Source organism: Brassica oleracea, unplaced genomic scaffold (genome assembly GCF_000695525.1).
Source record: "Brassica oleracea var. oleracea cultivar TO1000 unplaced genomic scaffold, BOL UnpScaffold01303, whole genome shotgun sequence".
NCBI classification, from domain to species: domain Eukaryota; kingdom Viridiplantae; phylum Streptophyta; class Magnoliopsida; order Brassicales; family Brassicaceae; genus Brassica; species Brassica oleracea.
In genome coordinates, this window is record NW_013617847.1 from 1 (window position 1) to 16,173 (window position 16,173).

General features: G+C 35.2%; 1 protein-coding gene and 1 long non-coding RNA gene across 3 annotated transcripts; both read left to right on the forward strand.

Annotated features, from left to right (window-relative positions):
* The first annotated feature begins 9,607 nt into the window (after positions 1–9,607).
* On the forward strand, positions 9,608–12,871 carry LOC106321200 (polyubiquitin-like). The gene is made up of 3 exons (XM_013759513.1): positions 9,608–9,906; positions 12,561–12,566; positions 12,649–12,871. The coding sequence occupies exons 1-3, from the start codon at positions 9,623–9,625 to the stop codon at positions 12,869–12,871; spliced, it is 513 nt and encodes a 170-aa protein (XP_013614967.1). The 5' UTR covers positions 9,608–9,622.
* Positions 12,872–13,345: 474 nt separating this feature from the next.
* Positions 13,346–15,072, forward strand: LOC106321201. Of its 2 annotated transcripts, none has more exons than XR_001266018.1 (6): positions 13,346–13,487; positions 13,588–13,681; positions 14,060–14,114; positions 14,228–14,308; positions 14,399–14,509; positions 14,828–15,072. It is a non-coding gene; the product is annotated as an uncharacterized LOC106321201 (long non-coding RNA). The 2 variants fall into 2 exon arrangements; XR_001266019.1 differs by having other exon boundaries at positions 14,060–14,106.
* The last annotated feature ends 1,101 nt before the right edge of the window (positions 15,073–16,173 follow it).

Here is a 16,173-nt window from a genome sequence, read left to right on the forward strand (position 1 = left end):
CTGTCTGTCATATTGAACTTGAGAATGTCGAGGAACCATTTTTACTGAATATTAATAGTTTCCTATTATAGAAAGTGAACGTGAAACAGTCTCCTAAAGAATCTTTTAACATATAGTTCATCTAAATAAATAACATATAGTTCGGCCGGTCGCAGGTCGCTCGCAGGTCGCTGTTCGTTTTGATGTCGCGTCGCTGGTTCTTGTTCGTTTTGATGTCGAATATAGTTTTAATGGAAACGAGTTAAGGAAAGCGAAATGATTGGCGAAATAATTGGCGATACGGAAGACGACAAAAAGTGCAATAATGGAGGCAACACGAAGGCTGAGGGCAGGGCGAAGGCGGACGTCGACGTGAAGGTTGACGGCGACGTGAAGGTTGACGGCGGGGCGAAGGTGGACGAAGGCGTGAGAGACGGCGGAGGCGCTGGCTCATCCTCTACGCCAGGGGCAGGAAGAAACAACGAAATCGACTTGGAGGAGCAGCTCCGTTCTCCAGCGGCATGGGCGGGGACAAGCAAGAAGATCGATCAGGAGGACCGGATCGCGTCTCCACGAACGGATGGTGGAAAGGGCATCAAGGATCTGAATCCACCTAAATCGGATTCCAGTAAAGGGAAGGAAGAGATAGAGGAGGGAAAGGTGTCTTACTCCTCTGCACTTGTTGCGGGGTCATCAATGGCTAACATAAGCCTAGAGTTTGTAGTGGAAGATGGAGTTGCAGAAGTGGAAATTCCAGAGGAACTTTTTGAAGGTGTTGATCCTTTATGGAGGGTCTTTTGTTGTGGGTTACTTTATGAACGATGCTCCCCACATCGGTCCTATTCATGCTACGGTTAACAGGATCTGGAACACACCAGGGAAAAGATCCAAGATTGATGTTCAATTCATAGGAAAAACGACAGTTTTGTTCAGAATCGAGGATGCAGCCACGAGAAACAGGATTCTTAACCGTAAATTCTGGCATATCTCGGAAGTGCCTTTGATGGTGGGAGAGTGGACTCCAGAGACAGCCCGTTCCCCCCCGGATCTATCTGCAATGCCTTTGTGGGTTGATCTATTGAATGTTCCAGGTTATCTATATTCAAAGAAGGGCCTGAGTTTCCTGGCCAGAACTTCAGGGAAATTCATCAAGCTCCATCCCAACACGGAACGGTGTATACGTATGGATGTGGCTCGAGTTCTTGTGGAAGTTGATTTGACTAAACAGTTACCTAACAAGATCAGTTTCAAAAACAGAGAAGGTGCCCCCGCTCTAGTCTCTATCAGCTACCCTTGGCTCCCTCCTCGCTGTCCAGCCTGTTCGCGGTGGGGACATCGTGAAACGGATTGTCAAGCCCAGAACCGGAGAGAAACAACTCCACCTGGGAATGAGGAAAATTTGATAGTAAATGACGCTGAAATATCTGAAGATCCCTACAAGAATGAAGACACAGGGAAAGCTAGTAAGGAGATCGTAACAAATCTCCTAGCAGAGCTTAAATCTCTATCGGAGGAGGGGAACCTATCTGGTGAGCGGGTCTCAGTATCTCCAGGTGTTGCGACAGACTGTGAGGAGAAGGGGGACTCCACTGATCAGGAGAAATGGGCCTTAGTGACGGGTAACGGTGGAAAAACTTCACCAGCCAGAGAAGTGGAAAGTTGCCACTCACCAAACGGGTTCCAGCTCCTTCGAGATCTACAGGAGGAAGGTGAGATTTCTGATGATGATAGCTCTCAGAGTGATACTGCAGAGGAGACTTTGGACGTTGCATTGGAAAAGAACCCACAAGGAGGTGATGTAGTTGGTCTGACGGGGCAGACACGGCGACCAGCAAATGGCGGTTCAAAAACGTCAAATCAAAAACAAAACACCGTGGTACGAGGTCGAGGGAGAGGTTCTAAGCGACACACAGTTAAAGCTAGGGATCTGGTACTGGTCGCAGCACAGCAACAGAAGGGTCAGCAGCCAAGCAAGAAAGTTTCCTCCCGGAAACTATGATGTCCTCAATTTTTGCATGGAACATGCGTGGGTTCAACAAACCACGCAAACAAAAGGCAGTTCGGTATTGGGTAAAAGATGCTAAATTGTCTTTCGGATGTCTGATTGAGACTAGAGTAAAGGAGGAAAATTTTCGAAAAGTGTTTGATGCTACTTTTCCGGGCTGGAAATTTGTTCACAACTATTCCAACCATCGGCTGGGTCGCATCTGGGTTTGTTATTCTGATGAGGTTGACGTGCACTTGGTTTCTACCAGTGCGCAAATTATCACCTTGTGGGTGAAATACAAGGAGTCAGGAGACACGTTCCTCTGTTCCTTCGTCTACGCGTTCAACAAAGCAAACGAGCGTAGGGAACTATGGCGTGAGATGGAGATTATTGGGAGGTCTGTCGGGCAAAACCCGTGGATCATACAGGGTGACTTTAATGTAGCACTAACGTCACAGGAACAATCTGGTTCTATGAACAACGGAGTGGACAGGAATGCGATAAAGGATTTCCAAGATGTGGTGCTGAAATGCGACATGATGGACATCGCTAAGGTTGGCCCAACTTTCACCTGGACAAACTGCCAAGACGACAATCCCATTAGTAAGAAGCTAGATCGGGTCATGGCAAATAGCAGCTGGATAAATGTTTTCCCCCAATCATTTGCTACGTTTGAAGCGGGAGGAGTCTCTGATCACCTACGTATGCACATTTAGCTGCGTGATATATCTCCGAGTAACGCAAAGCCATTCAAATTCTTCACTCACCTTACCAGCCATCCTCGATTCCTTGAAGTTGTTGGACGGATATGGAATGAGTCTCCACCTCTCTTCCACTCACGCGCTGCACTTGGTAAACTCCAGGAGAAACTGAAAGCTCTTAAAATGGAAATGCGAGGTCTGAATAGAGATTTATATGGTGATCTACCCGAACGTGTCAAAATGGCTTACGAGGATCTGTGTGCTAAACAGACGGAGGCAATGGAGAGTCCCCAAACGTCCACTTTTGAGGCTGCATCAGATGCGTGGGAGCATTGGCATCATATATCGGGTATTGAGGAGCAATTCTATTATCAAAAATCTAGAGTACAATGGTTGGGGCTTGGAGACAGGAACTCAAGATTTTTCCACAAGGTAACTCAGAGCCGGAACATCGGCAATACGATCAGAAGAATTGTAACTAATGACGGTGAAATCCTAACAACACCCTCTGAAATAAAGCGTGAAGCAGTGGACCATTTCAAGACTTTCTTAAATGGATCCCATCAGGTGGAGATGAGAACTACGCATGAGGAGCTCAGTCAGTTGATTGATCACCGATGCACTAATGAGGATGCCATAAAGATGCAGGCTCCGGTGCAACCGGCGGAAATACAGGAAGCTCTCTTCTCTATGCCAACAAACAAAGCTCCGGGACCAGATGGCTATCCGATGGAATTCTACAAAGCAGCTTGGGCAGTGGTTGGAAAAGACTTCATCACCGCTGTTCAGTCTTTCTTCATCTACGGGTTCATGCCTCATGGTATAAACGCTACGATCCTCTCCTTGGTTCCTAAGACAAAGGACGTGATAAAAATGACAGATTTCCGGCCTATTGCGTGTTGCAATGTCATTTATAAAGTTGTGTCCAAGATCATAGCTCGTAGGCTAAAGGTTACACTTCCGGAGGCTATTGAGCTTAACCAGTGTGCTTTTGTGGAGGGACGGTTGCTACTGGAGAACGTCCTCCTAGCGACAGAACTGGTGAAAGACTACCACAACGACTCGGTTTCACCGCGATCAGCTATCAAGATGGATATAGCCAAAGCCTTTGATACAGTCCGCTGGTCATTCATTGAGGAGACATTGCGAGCAATGAATGCATCATGTCTACAAAATATCATATGAACCCAAAGTTGCGGGAACTAATGGTTCGTTGGTTTGAAGCTCACATGGCATAGGAAGCCAACAGAGCTGCGATAGCGTAGCGTACCCTTTTATTACATTAGTTTTAAAAAAAACACAGTCATGTTAGCACTTTTCCAACGTTGATCAATAAATTGAAAATTTCATAAAAAAAAAAAAAAGATGAGATATCCGGCGTCGATAATGCGGTAGAAGATGACCGTAGTGAGATAGTGATAAGCTGAGGAAGAAGGAGACAAGGGTGAGTATCATAGATGCTTCGGATGAGCAACAGCAAAGATGACTTTGATGAATGCCGGTGAATTTCAATTTTTCTTTTGCTATACTGAAGAATGTGACATGTTAGAGGAAATGTGTTTAGACTAAGATTTTACCTTTATAATATCTTCTGTCTTTTAAGTTTTGTAGAATGGAGATTCATTTTTTTTTTTTTTTTGATAAGTATGTGAATGGAGATTCATGTGTTTGTTGATAGACTTTTCCTGAAATGGACTTTGCTTGCATCTTTCAGAATCACTGTTTTTTTTTTTTTTGCTTTGTCCTCTCAAGGGTGGTTTGTTACCAGAGTCTAGTGTTTCTTTCATTTAAGCATTTCTAAGGAGTGTAGTGCACAAAGATGATGTTAGTTGTAAGCTGTGGTTTATTATACATTCGTTCTTTGAATCTCAGAGTACGTAGTTTTTCTATCCATATGTAAAAAGCTATTTATCTACAAGCTGGACCAATCAATGATGTTTTTTTTTTTTTTGTAACTTGGCTTTCATATATTAAAATGCATGAGAATTAAAATGTTTACAAGCCCAAAGCTAGTTTAAGTAGGTAAGACCAGTTTTTGTTAAACAGAAATCAGAAATCAAAAGAGTAATTAGGCCCATTAAACCAGTTGATGCCCATTAGGTAGGAGGTTACGGAGAGTGAAAGTTACGGAGTTTGCGAAGGGCAGAGCGATCGTGAAGAGTCTCGATCATTCAGTTGAAAACCAAATTTGCATCAACTTGGAGCTTATTGCTGGATTAGATGGTCTGAAGGAGGAGATCCTGTTTGTGACTTGAGTGATGATGTTTTTTGTAATGGAGTCAGTTGAGCGGAAGACTGAGCGGTGAAGACGAGAGTTGCGTTATGTCCAGATCGCATAGGTCGTTGCTTGCCAGGCTATGATTACAAGACGACGATGGAGCTTACCCGTTCGAAGAGAAGTCAGTTGTAGGATGGTTTGGTCCCAGTCAGGTAGCGCTTGAAGAGAGCATCGACGGGATAGGGCCGTCCAAATTGAGAGGGAGAAACAGCAGTTGAAGAGGAGATGGTTCCTGGATTCAGGCTCAGTAGAACATAGGAGACAGGTTGGGTCTGTTTGCAATCCCCAGCTAAGTATACGGTCCCTAGTAGGGCATCACTGGTTCATCACCAATCAACGATGTTATCTTTCTGTTACACGACTGATTCTGAGTTCATAACTTTTGAAAAAAAGGCTGAGCTATACTTTCCTACTTTTAACCGTTTATATGTAGTCTTATGGTTTTCGGAGTTACATTATTATCACAATTCTTTGTTATAATTATTTTATTCTATTAATTATATATTTTTATTTAATACTATTTTAATCAATTTAAAGATATTTTCAATTACGTTTTCCACAATAAATACACATTCTATATGTTTAGACATAACCCTTATCAACAATTAAAAATGCTATGGGTTTATACGGTTGTAGCAATTTCTCATCATATATATATTTTTGTTTGTTTCCTTCTTTTTTTGTAAAAAGACATTAATATTAAAGACATTCATATTGAAGACAGGATAAATAAAATGTTTTACATGCCTAAAGGCCATAGTTTAAAAGGACAAGGTCCAGTAGAGTTAAATTAAAGTACATGGAACTTTTCCGGCCCACTTCATTAAAAAAGGCCCAGTGGTAGAGAGTTACGGTGGGAAAGGAAACGACGATGGAATCTATGATCTGAGAAACCAAAACCAAAGTTGCATCATCGCGGAGGAGGCTCGAGGGTTTGAGTAGCGAAAGCTCTGGACACGATTCCTCAGCTGTTTATCAATGGTGGAGAAGATTTTGTTTGTTTCCTAATAACGGCAATCTTGCAAAATAGTTTGGAGTCGTACTAAAACATTTTGGTCTGTAACAAATTTCATTATTTTGTGTATATTTTTGTAAAACATTTTATTTTATTAATTTCTTCGCTTCCTTAGACCATGATTATCGCAAGGGATCCTTAAGTTTTTTTTTGTGTTTTCTAAAAAAAAAAAAAATAAACCAATCGCGGGCAGTCACGTGTCGGTAGGGCCCGTAAACAGTACCAAAATCCCCCAATTACCGATCTTTATTTGGTGATTTTAGGAAGTGGTTTTTAAATTTTTATGAGATCCACGCGTTAGTGGAGCCCATATTTTGTCAAAAAATCTCCCTAAGAACCTTGGGATGTTCATGCTCTTATAAAAGGTTTCAAAAGATTGGCCCTGGAAGTCCACTGGATCTTGCAAAAGATAAAAAAGGTATTTTTTGAAAAACGAGGAGGTATACTATATATCAGTTCGGGTTCGGATCGGGTATTTCGATATAGAGATATAGAACCCGTTCGGATATTTCTGTACTTCGAATTGGGTTCGGGTATTTTTAGTTCGGGCTCGGTTATTTCGGATCGGGTTCGGATATTTAGATTTTGAAAAAAAAATTTAATTTTTCATTTCTCAAATTTCTTGTATTTAAAAATATAACTTTCACTTTACTAATTTTTTATTTTTAATAGATTGAATGGTTAATAGATTTGGACATAACATTTTGAAAACTAAAAAGACATTAATTTTGTTATTGTTTTTAAATTTTGGATGTAACTTTTTGTTAATTCTTTAAATAAAAAGTTTGACAAGCATTTTAAGTGAGTAACAAATTATTTTCTCGTATAATTATATGTATATCATATGAACTTAAAGTATGTGTAGTATCAATATAAATATTTTATATAAAATGAGATATGTAAACTAGAAATATATGGTTAATTATACATTAGGTGATTTTCCCGTGCTCATGCACGGGTATACATATTGATAAGTAAATATATTATAATAATTTATAAATATTTTATTTTAATTTTTAATTATTATGTTATTTATATTGTAATCAAAATGCAAGGCTTATTTTAAATAAAATTATGTTATTTTAGTTAGTCAATTAGACGTATAATTTTGGATATATAATATCTCGACTGTTTAGTTATTATTTGGATATATTAGAGAACATTTATTTTTCCAATTCAACTAAAATATTTTTGTTACACAGATTAAAATTTTGATTAGTTTTGTTATTTCACGTAGTTTGATTATTGTCTTAGATTTGTAAATATATTTTAGTAAGATTATTTATAATTTAATATATGTTATTTTGAGAATCAAATAGTAAAAGTACACTAAAGTGTTGATTGATGCAAAGTCACAATAATAAATATATCAATTATAGTCTTTTGACACCTTATGCATATATATAAGTCATACAAAATACTTAACTGTAATAGTTGGTTAATATATTTATAATATTATTTCAGAATTTCATATTTATTTAGTAATATGTTGAGTCGTTCCATAATTTATAAGTAGAAAATATTTTTTAAATAAAATATATGATTTATTATTTGACTTTGTATAAAAAAATTGGATTGATTTAGTTACTCATTTTGTGGGTATATTTTGTTACATATATTCCGTCAAATTCATGTATAATATTTCTAACCTAATTCACCAAATTATATTAACTGTATTCATTGTATTAGTTTAGTTTTACAGATGTGTAATTATTTTTTTGATTTCTTAGTAAGTTTGTATATGTTGATTTGAATAAAATTTTAAAAATAAAGTGAATATAGATACAAAGTTGCATAAAAAAATAACCGATAAAGTTTAAAAGGGAAAATTAATTATTTACTTTAATATCAAGTTTATTTTTCTAAGCTCTCCTTTTTATGACATCACATTATATATATATATATATAATATTTTCGTTTAAGTTTTAGAAATATTTTATTTATCATATATGCTATTTGAAAAATATAAAAAGGAACTTAAATTAAAAAAAAGAAAGATTAAATAAAATTTTATTCATTAAAGATATCTTAGTTTATGTTAATTAAATTATTTTGCAATAAATTGAGAAATAGATTGATTTAAATAAAAAGCTTAAATAAATTTAAAATATGTTTTATGTTGTTTAAGATTATATTTTAAAAGGGAATATTATTTCTTTACTTTAAAATAAGGATTATTTTGTGAACTTTCCGTATTATGAATCTCTATAATATTATTTGAGAAGTCAGTTTCCTACGTGTCGCGCTCACGTTGGTTGATTACGATGATACCCTTAATGAATCAAATATATCTAATTATCATTATTAAATATTTATTATATTTTTTTCTTTTTATATATATTTCGTTTTTCTTTAATTTTTTCAAATAACCAATATAACAAAGAAAATTTATAAATTTTAAAAACGAAAATATCTTTTATATATATAGTGTAATTCATAATAAGGGAAGTTCACAAACTAATCTTGATTTTAAAGTAAAGAAATAATCTTCCATTTTTAAAGATAATCTTAGCAACATAATATATATTTTAAAAGTATTAAGCATTTTATTTAAATCAATCTATTTATCAAATTATTACAAAATAATTTAAATAACATAAATTAAGATATCTTAAATGAATAAAATTTAATTTAATATATCTTTTTTATTTAAGTTCTATTTTATATTTTTCAAATAACATATATGATAAATAAAATATTAATAAAATTTAATTTTTAACTTTTAATTTTTAATAAAATATTAATAAAATTTAACATATCTGAAAAATAAAGAAAAAGGAAAGATAAATAAAAAAAGGAAAAATAAAATAATATTTAATAAATATTTAATTATTATAATTATATATATATTTGATTCATTAAGGGTATCATCATAATCAACCACCGTGAGAGTTAATGTGAGTGCGCCACGTAGAAAACTGATTTCTTTTAAAAAAATTATTAAAAAATATATTATATAGGTTATTTGGAAAAATAAAGATAAAGGAAAGATAAATAAAATAATATTTTAATGAATATTTAATAATTATAATTATATATATTTGATTCATTAATGGTATCATCGTAATCAACCACCGTGAGAGTTAACGTGAGTGCGCCACGTAGGAAACTGACTTCTCAAAGAATATTATAGAGATATGTTCTTATCTTCGGATATCCATTCGGGTTCAGATATTACCCGTTCGGGTTCGGATATCCAATCTCTCCTAATTCAATACTCGTTCAGATATTTTGCTACTTCAGTTCGGATTTCGGTTCGGTTTTTCGGATCGGTTTCGGATATCGGGTAAAGTGTCCACCCCTAACATCAGTATATATTCCTTTTTGATATGTATATATATTTGTCAATATACTTTTTGATAAGTTTGTACTATATATATTCCGTTTAATATCAATAAATACAATCAAGGAATTCCCTTGAATTTGGCTAAGATTCAGAGTAAAAGTTCGATCTTCTTTGGTTTTATATTTTGATTTTTTTTACGTTTTTCAAATTGTCTTAAGAATGCATATTTCTTTTAAGAATGTGGATGGAATTAGCAATGTTAAACCTAGAAGTCGATAGCTCCAAATCCATCGACTTCAAAATCAGCGAAGAAGCCACAACCCTTAGTCATGGTAATAAAGCCACGAAGATTTCCAAAAAGATTGTGGATGGAAAGATGACGATAAACCTAGAGGTGGCTAGCTCCAAAAGCATCGACCTTAGGATCGATCAAGTCATGCAGATTTTTGCAAAGAATTTGGTTGGAAAGACCATTGTCATAAACGATGTGGCCAGCTTCGACACCATTGACAACTTCAAGGCCAAGATCCAAGACAAGGAAGGTATCCCACCGGACCAGCAGAGATTGATCTACTCTGGAAAGCAGCTTGCGGATGGTCACACCTTGGCCGACTACAACATTCAGAAGGACTCGACCCTTCACTTAGTACTGCGTCTGAGGTAGCGTGATGCAGCGTTGGAGCACGTTCCTTACCATTGGGCTTTATTTCAGTTGTTGCTTTCAGTTATTTACGTGGCCTTTTTCTTCTTGTATACTTTACATTTTTTCCATTACCTTCCCTGTTTAAGGGCTTGTTGTGCGTCTAAATGGGATTCAATTTTTAATAACCGTTTAAGAAAGAGTTTTTGGTAGCTAAACGAGCTTTGATTCTTAGTTTATGGAAGAGTTTTTAGTTCAATCTAAATGGTGATTTTCTTCATTAAAGTTCAAACCAGATCACACACCAAACCATCAAATATCTCTTGTGTCGTTGTTAACTTACCTCCCCCTATCTATCAGTAACGTCTCATCTACGAGCTCTACATTTTTCTTTTCAGCATTGTTAAATTTACTGGATTTTTTATTCCAAACTCATTACAGTGAATGAAGTGGCTCATGTATTAGTATAAAGATCATCTCCAGTTTCTGATGTGCAATATTTCTCACAGTCTAATGATTTCCAATACATTTAAAAGGGTTCTTCTAGGCCATTAATAACGATATAAAAATCATTAAGATTTAGATCAGACAATTGAATAGTAGAAAGACCCGTTGGTTTCTCCATCACATGGAAACGAATCACAGAAGAAATGGTCATTTAAAAACTTCTAATGCTTTTATATTAACACTGAGTCCAGCATAAAAAAAAAACACACACACACACACACACCTAATTTCCCATTCCAGTTTATTAAAAGCGAATCACGCCCATCACCATCTCTTTAGCAATGTCAATATATGTCTAACCTAACGTCAACACAAACATCTTACTGACCTGCGGAAAGGTTGAGAAATTATGCTAACAACTTTTCTCAACCTTAAAGTAATGTGACTTTAATAATGGTATATATGTGGCGTATTTGAACTGGTAAGTTAAAAATGATATACGGTCTGTTTTATTTTTACAATTGTTTACAGAATAGTAAAATCTCGGATAAGGAACCGAAGAGGCACCATTTTCTTCACAACGGTCGACTCAAGACTACGTTTTCCAAAGACAGTCATAAGAATAAGGGTTTTCTGCGAAAAAACCTTCGAAGATGATTTTTTTTGCATATTAAACCGCGAACTTGAAAGGTCAAACCACTAAGTGACGGTCAACCCGTAATATAGCCATCAGTCGTGTATAGGTGTATAAGAATGTGAATGTGTATATTTTTAACTGAAATAAAAACCACCTAGTTTTGAGCAATTTATTTTTTCTGTAAAAAATACGAGAATCGAATCCGGATCACTGGTAAAACCAGGATTAACCAAACCATTTATGCTGTCATGTTTCTTTTGTTAACCGTTGAACACTTTCTTATTTGATATATTTATTCTTCTTCTTCTTTCCTCTGCACATGATTCTCGAGTCTCGACACAGCCACTAAATCTATCTCAAACGTAATTACAGAACAATGAACATTTTAAGAAACATGAACTAAAATAATTAATTAAAGAATACCGCGTTTCACACATTCCCAAAAAGTATCTTCTAAAAGTCTTTAATTAGCATCATTAAACATGAACTAAAATTCGCATGAGCACGTATTACAGACACTGCTTCTCTCCCAAACACAAATACAGGCCCGGCCCAGAGCACAAGCAGCATAAGCCACTGCTTAGGGCCCCAAGTCGTTTTTTGTATTTTTTCTTCCTAAAAATTTTGTATTATTTTAGTTGGGCTTTAACAATGGGGCACATTTTTCTCATTTTGAGTAGGGCCCCAAATGGGGATGTACCGGTCCTGACAAATACAGAACAACAATATTGAGAATTCGCAACTCTGCACTCAGATCCTAAGTTTTTCAATATTCAATTTCAAAAACTTATGTAGTGAGAGAGACCATGATTAGCGAGATCTAGAGAGGAGCAAGGAGAGCGAGGTGGAGCGAAAGAGCGGCACGGAATCAGAAATCTCCACAACTCCTCCTTCATCCTTAGGGCTCATTTGACAGACGAGGAAGGAGGAAGAAGAAGAATACAAGTAGTATAAGTGAGTTTGTGTTCAACTGTTAACAGAAGAAACATGACAGCATAAATGGTTTGGTTGATCATGGTTTTACCAGTGACCCGGGTTCGATCCTCATATTATGCATTTTTTACAGAAAAAATAAATTGCTCAAAACTACGTCGTTTTAATTTCAGTTAAAAATATACACGACTAAGCTATATTGTGGGTTGACCGTCACTTCGTGGTTACCTATGGGTTTTCAAGTTCGCAATTTAATACGCAAAAAAAATCATTTTCAAAGGTTTTTTTCGCACAAAACCCAAAGAATAAATGATATCATTATGGGAAATTGGTACACAAATTAATTCCTCCAAACGTCTATAAAAAGAAACCTAAGAGTTGTATCTTCTTTAGTCTCATATTTCAATTTTGTTTAGCATTTTGCAAATTATCTCGTCTTCAACTTTTTTTTTCTTAGTACATATAATAAAATGCAGAGTTCTGTTAAGATAGTGGATGGAAAGTCAACAAACAGCTTACAAGCCGATAGGTCCAAAACCATCAACCTCAAAGTCGACGAAGAGCCAACCCGTCGAAACATTGAACAAGACCCTCCTCATGGTGATGTCACGCAGGTTTCTAAAAAGACTGTGAGTGGAAAGAACACTATCAACATAGAGGTGGATTGCTCCAAAATCATCGACCTTAAGATCAGTGACGACCAAACCCGTCGAAATTCTCGATCAAACGTTCATAATGGTCAAATCATGCAGATTTTTGTAAGGATTTTTACAGGAAAGTTAATCCCCTTGAATTGTAAAGACGTCAACACCATCGAAAACGTCAGGGCTAAGATCCAGGATAAAGATGGCATTCCGCCGGACCAGCAGAGACTTATCTTTGGTCACAAACAGCTTGAGAATGGTTGGACATTGGCTGACTACAACATCAAGAAGGACTCGACCATTTACTTAATTCTACGTCTCTAAGACTGGTGGCGATGTTGGTGCTTACTGTTCTTCGTGTTTCTTTCGTAAGACCTATGCTAACTAGTGGAATTAGCACATAATCCTACTTCTTGTGACTTGCTTTTGTTAAAGTTTTCATATTTTTCCTGTCTTATCTTTCTAATTTAAGCGTCACTTCAGTTACTATTTGTGTTGAATTGTTTTAAATTATTGGTTGCTTTTCGTTCTCCTTCATTTCTTGTTAGGGTTGTAAAAGCAAACCCGAAGAACCTGTCAGCATCCCATAATCCCTTATATACTAAATCGCAAATCGCCTATCGAATCAAAATCTGCCACGTAATTACTATTTAATTTAAAAAAAAAAAAATCAGTCAAAACTAGAAAACGCCTAGAACAAATATAATAACTACCTACTATTTTTCTTCTTCATCCACGATCTCTTATATTTCCATTTAAAACCGCTAATTCAAAATTAGCATAAATCATTCACTTTAAAATCCCGAGTTTTTCTCATCCAAAACCAATTGATTTCACGATCTCTAAAACCGTTCCGGCTCCTTCTATTATAAAACTCACCATGAACTTCATCTTTCCTACCTTCTCTTATGTAACTTTTTCTTCTATTCATGGATTCTAGGTAATTGCAGTTGTAGAGGTTTAGACACGTCTCTTTTTTCATCTCAATTCAATCTTCTATACATATTTTCATCCTAAATGTACGTGACCCTTTTTTGTAGGAAACATATCAAAACTTATACTTAAGTTTCCGTTCTATAAGAATCTAAGGAGAAAAGCTTGAACGTTTTCAGATATTCAACTTATAATGTTCAGGTGAGTTATGAAATTAGCACTATACATATGGATCTCAAACCATGTTCTAACAAGTAAAATTCATTTTGAATAGGAAAATACTTTACACTGATTGATAATTGATCCTTCATGCTTTGTCTGCAGCAGCCTCATGAAAAATAAAGCTTTAATTATGTTTGGTTTTTAATATAAAACCAGGTTATAACCTGATATGAAGTCATTGTTAAATCCATTCCGGAAGTGTATTTAATTTTTGTATATCAAAACAATATGCGATTAAAAATACACTTATAGGATATATATGTTCGTATTTATTTAGGTGTTCTGTTCCAACTTTAAATCTGAAAAGTACATAGTTGTATTGTATGTCTTATATTTAGGTGTGGTTTGTCATATTAGGAGGATTCCATCAGGAAGATTTGAGGAGCAATAGAGGAACAAGATACGTAAGCATGTATATCTTTTTACAATTTTTAATGCCATTTTGGATCTTGCTATATGTTTTGGTTTTTACTTAATCATCCCGAGTCATTATTAACTACAATGTGCATGTTGTGGTTGAGATAGATTTTGTCTCTGTTCTGCAACTATATGTGTTCCTATGGTTCATCTTCACTAAAGCTGGAAAGATAATATACAGTGAGAAAGGTAATGTTTCAAAGCCCATAACGTTCAAAAGAGGGATATTTATCACGGAGAATTTTTGTCATACTTAGAACATTTCTAACATATTTTCAGGCACTATGTTGGCAGTTGAGCTCTTAAAGAATCATGTCGTTCTTCTAACATAGAGCTGCAAACAACCTTTGAATGGAGTCCCTAATTCCCTAGATCAGATTTCTTGTCAATGTAAGTGTCAATTAAGAATATGCTTTGATATGTGTCAACTAAGAACAGATTTCTTTCATAAAGCCATTTTGATTCGAGTTTTTAATGGATGTTTGATGTTTGATGTCTCAATCATATCTTGTGTATAATTTATCATTTGTCAGTTAGAATTTAAAATTATAGCAGCATACTTTGGTAGTAAAGATCACATATTCTCAAACTAATGTGTAAAGTAGTTTAAATTACGTGTTACATGCTGATTTTTTTTTAAGGTCTTATTGTTTTGATTGGATTTGTAAAATTGTTTTTCTGACCTTTGATTTGTAAAATTGTTTACAGGGAGATTTTTAATGAAGCACTAGATTGAATTACTGGAAACAAGAAGGAAAGGACATAAATTGCTCATAAACATGTTAGGAATTAGAGAAAATAAAAGAAAATCCTAAGAGCAAGAAAAAATGTAGTTAAGAAAGCTTCAAATTAGTATTTGCCTTGGACAAAGTAATTTATGTCAGTATTGAACTTAAAACGATCGAAAGTAATATTTATGTTTATTTTTATTTTATTCTGCTACGTTTTATATATGTAAATGATGTGTGTAATATATAGTTTTTTAACAGTTTATAAATTTAACTAATCAGTTTTTTTTGCAAGAAAAATTATTTCCGTGCTACGCACGGGGCCTAAACTAGTATAATTTGAATACCGAAGTAATTTTTTGCTGTATCTTTAAAACCATTGATGAGCAAAATATGGTTTACCAACATGCAAAAGAACGAAACATAGATATGCTCAGATAAAATATTCATCAGAGCTGCATGCCATGGAAAAGAGTATTACATAAATATGCTTAGATCAATTCATTTTTCTTTGCATATTCTAGAAGCCACATCATATTTTCAGTGATTTTGTATTTAACTTTTTGAGTCCAGAAAGAAAGAAAAAAAAAACTAATTTACCCTTCCAGTTCACCATCTCTTTAGCAATGTCATTAAAACTGAATTTCTCTAACCTAACGTCAAAGCAAACATCTTATTGATCTGAAGTAAGGTTGAAAAAATTAAGCTAAAAACATTTATCGACATTAATACGGTCTGTGTTACTTTTAAAATTGTTGGCAAGTAATTTGTAAAATATTGGATAAGGCACCGAAGAGGCATCAGTTTATTCACAACGGTCTCAAGACTACTTTTCCAAAAGGCAGTCAAAAGAATAAATGATATCATTATGGGAAATTGTTACACAAATAAATCCCTTCCTTTCCCCAAGCCCCAAACGTCTACAAAAGGAAGCCCTAATAAGAGTCCCAAGAGTAAACAATTCTTTAAAAAGAAAAAAAAACTCTAGTGAAAGTTAGATCTTCTGGTCTCAGAATTCGATTTTGTTTGGCATTTTGCAAATTATATTAATTTTTTTATCATTCATCTAGTAAAATGCATAGTTCTATTAAGATTGTGGATGGAAACACAACGATCTGCTTAGACGCCGATAGCTCTAAAACCATCAACCTCAAAATCGACGAAGCTCCAACACGTCCATACATTGGACACGACCTTCCTCATGGTAATGTCATGCAGATTTCGAAAAAGAGTGTGGATGGAAAGACCACTATCAACATAGAGGCGGATTGCTCCAAAATCATCAACCTTAAGATCAATGATGACCCTACCCGATCAGACGTTCGT